The sequence below is a fragment of the Apodemus sylvaticus genome, chromosome 19, assembly GCF_947179515.1.
Source record: "Apodemus sylvaticus chromosome 19, mApoSyl1.1, whole genome shotgun sequence".
Taxonomy (NCBI): Eukaryota; Metazoa; Chordata; class Mammalia; order Rodentia; family Muridae; genus Apodemus; species Apodemus sylvaticus.
The window spans coordinates 60,166,358-60,167,854 of NC_067490.1; the positions used below are offsets into that span (position 1 = coordinate 60,166,358).

The following is a 1,497-nucleotide window of genomic DNA, read 5'->3' on the forward strand; positions in this document are numbered from 1 at the left end:
TCATGACTGGATAGTGTGCAATGTATGGAGATGAGAAAAATGCGCTCTCACTTAAATTTCTCAACAAGTATAGATTGATGATAGAGATAAATAGAAAAAATATATAAATATAGATAGATAGTAGATGATAGAAGATAGATAGTATATAGAGATTAATTATTGAAATAAATATTGATGAACAGATAAATATTGCCTAAATATATTTATGCTAAATATAACATACTGTTTTATGTTCCAGCTGCCATGACAACTTTTGTTTTCACAATGATTATGAAAAATATAACTACAGTGAGTGGATTTCTTCTCATGGGTTTGTCTGACAACCATGACCTGCAGATCTTGCATGCTTTGTTATTCTTGGTGACATACCTATTTGGCTCAGCAGGGAATTTCATCATTATCACCATCACAACACTGGACCCACAGCTCCACTCTCCAATGTATTACTTTCTGAAGCACCTTTCCATTCTGGACTTCTCATCCCTCTCTGTCACAGTTCCCCACTATATTGACAGTCCCCTGGCACGAAGTGGCTACATTTCATATGGACAGTGTATGCTTCAGGTTTTTTTCTTCACAGCTTTGGCCTGGAGTGAGACAGCCATTCTCACAGTGATGTCTTATGACCGCTATGTGGCTATCTGCCTCCCACTGCACTATGAAGTCATCATGAGTCCCAGAAAGTGCACTTGGGCTGTGGCAGCTGTGTGGTTAAGTGGAAGCATCTCTGGAACTTTATACACAACAAGTATACTCTCTATCAGATTCTGTGGTGAGAGAATAATTCACCAATTCTTTTGTGATGTCCCCCAGTTGCTCAAGCTCTCCTGCTCTAATGATTACTTTGTAATAATGGGAGTGGTCAATTTCCTGTCTGCAATGGCCTTTGTCTGCTTTATTGGGATCATCATCTCCTATGTCCACATATTCTCCACAGTTCTCAGGATGCCCTCTGCTGAAAGCAGGTCTAAGGTCTTTTCTACTTGCCTTCCCCATCTCTTTGTTGTCTCAGTGTTTCTTTCTACAGGAGCCTTTGCATATCTAAATCCAACCTCAGACTCTCCAACTGCTTTAGAATTTTTATTCTCTATCTTTTACACAGTACTACCTCCAACTCTCAATCCTGTTATTTACAGTCTGAGAAGTAAGATCCTAAAGAGTGTTGCAAGGAAGTTACTGTTTAGTACAAAATTCACTGGTTGGAATCATTTGACCCATTGTTTATGATTGTTAAATTATATATGTGAATGATTTTAGTCATTGGTTTTTCTTTAAATTCTTATGGAGTATCATGTTTTGTTTTGTTTTCCTATACATAAACTATGTTATAAAATGATGTACTTATGGAAGTACATTGTCTTCTTTCTTTGTATTTTAGTATTAAAAATGATGTTCCTTCAAATTAATAAAAAATTTAATAGCCTCATAACATAGATTCACTCGTTTTTAGTTCCTAACACATACACATGAAGACATACTGACAATCTCATTACATTT

At 36.3% G+C, this 1,497-nt stretch overlaps 1 protein-coding gene across 1 annotated transcript; it reads left to right on the forward strand.

Moving 5' to 3' along the window:
• The first annotated feature begins 264 nt into the window (after positions 1-264).
• Positions 265-1,227, forward strand: LOC127669322 (olfactory receptor 14J1-like). The gene has a single exon (XM_052163146.1). It carries the CDS (start codon positions 265-267, stop codon positions 1,225-1,227), a length of 963 nt encoding a protein of 320 aa, XP_052019106.1.
• The last annotated feature ends 270 nt before the right edge of the window (positions 1,228-1,497 follow it).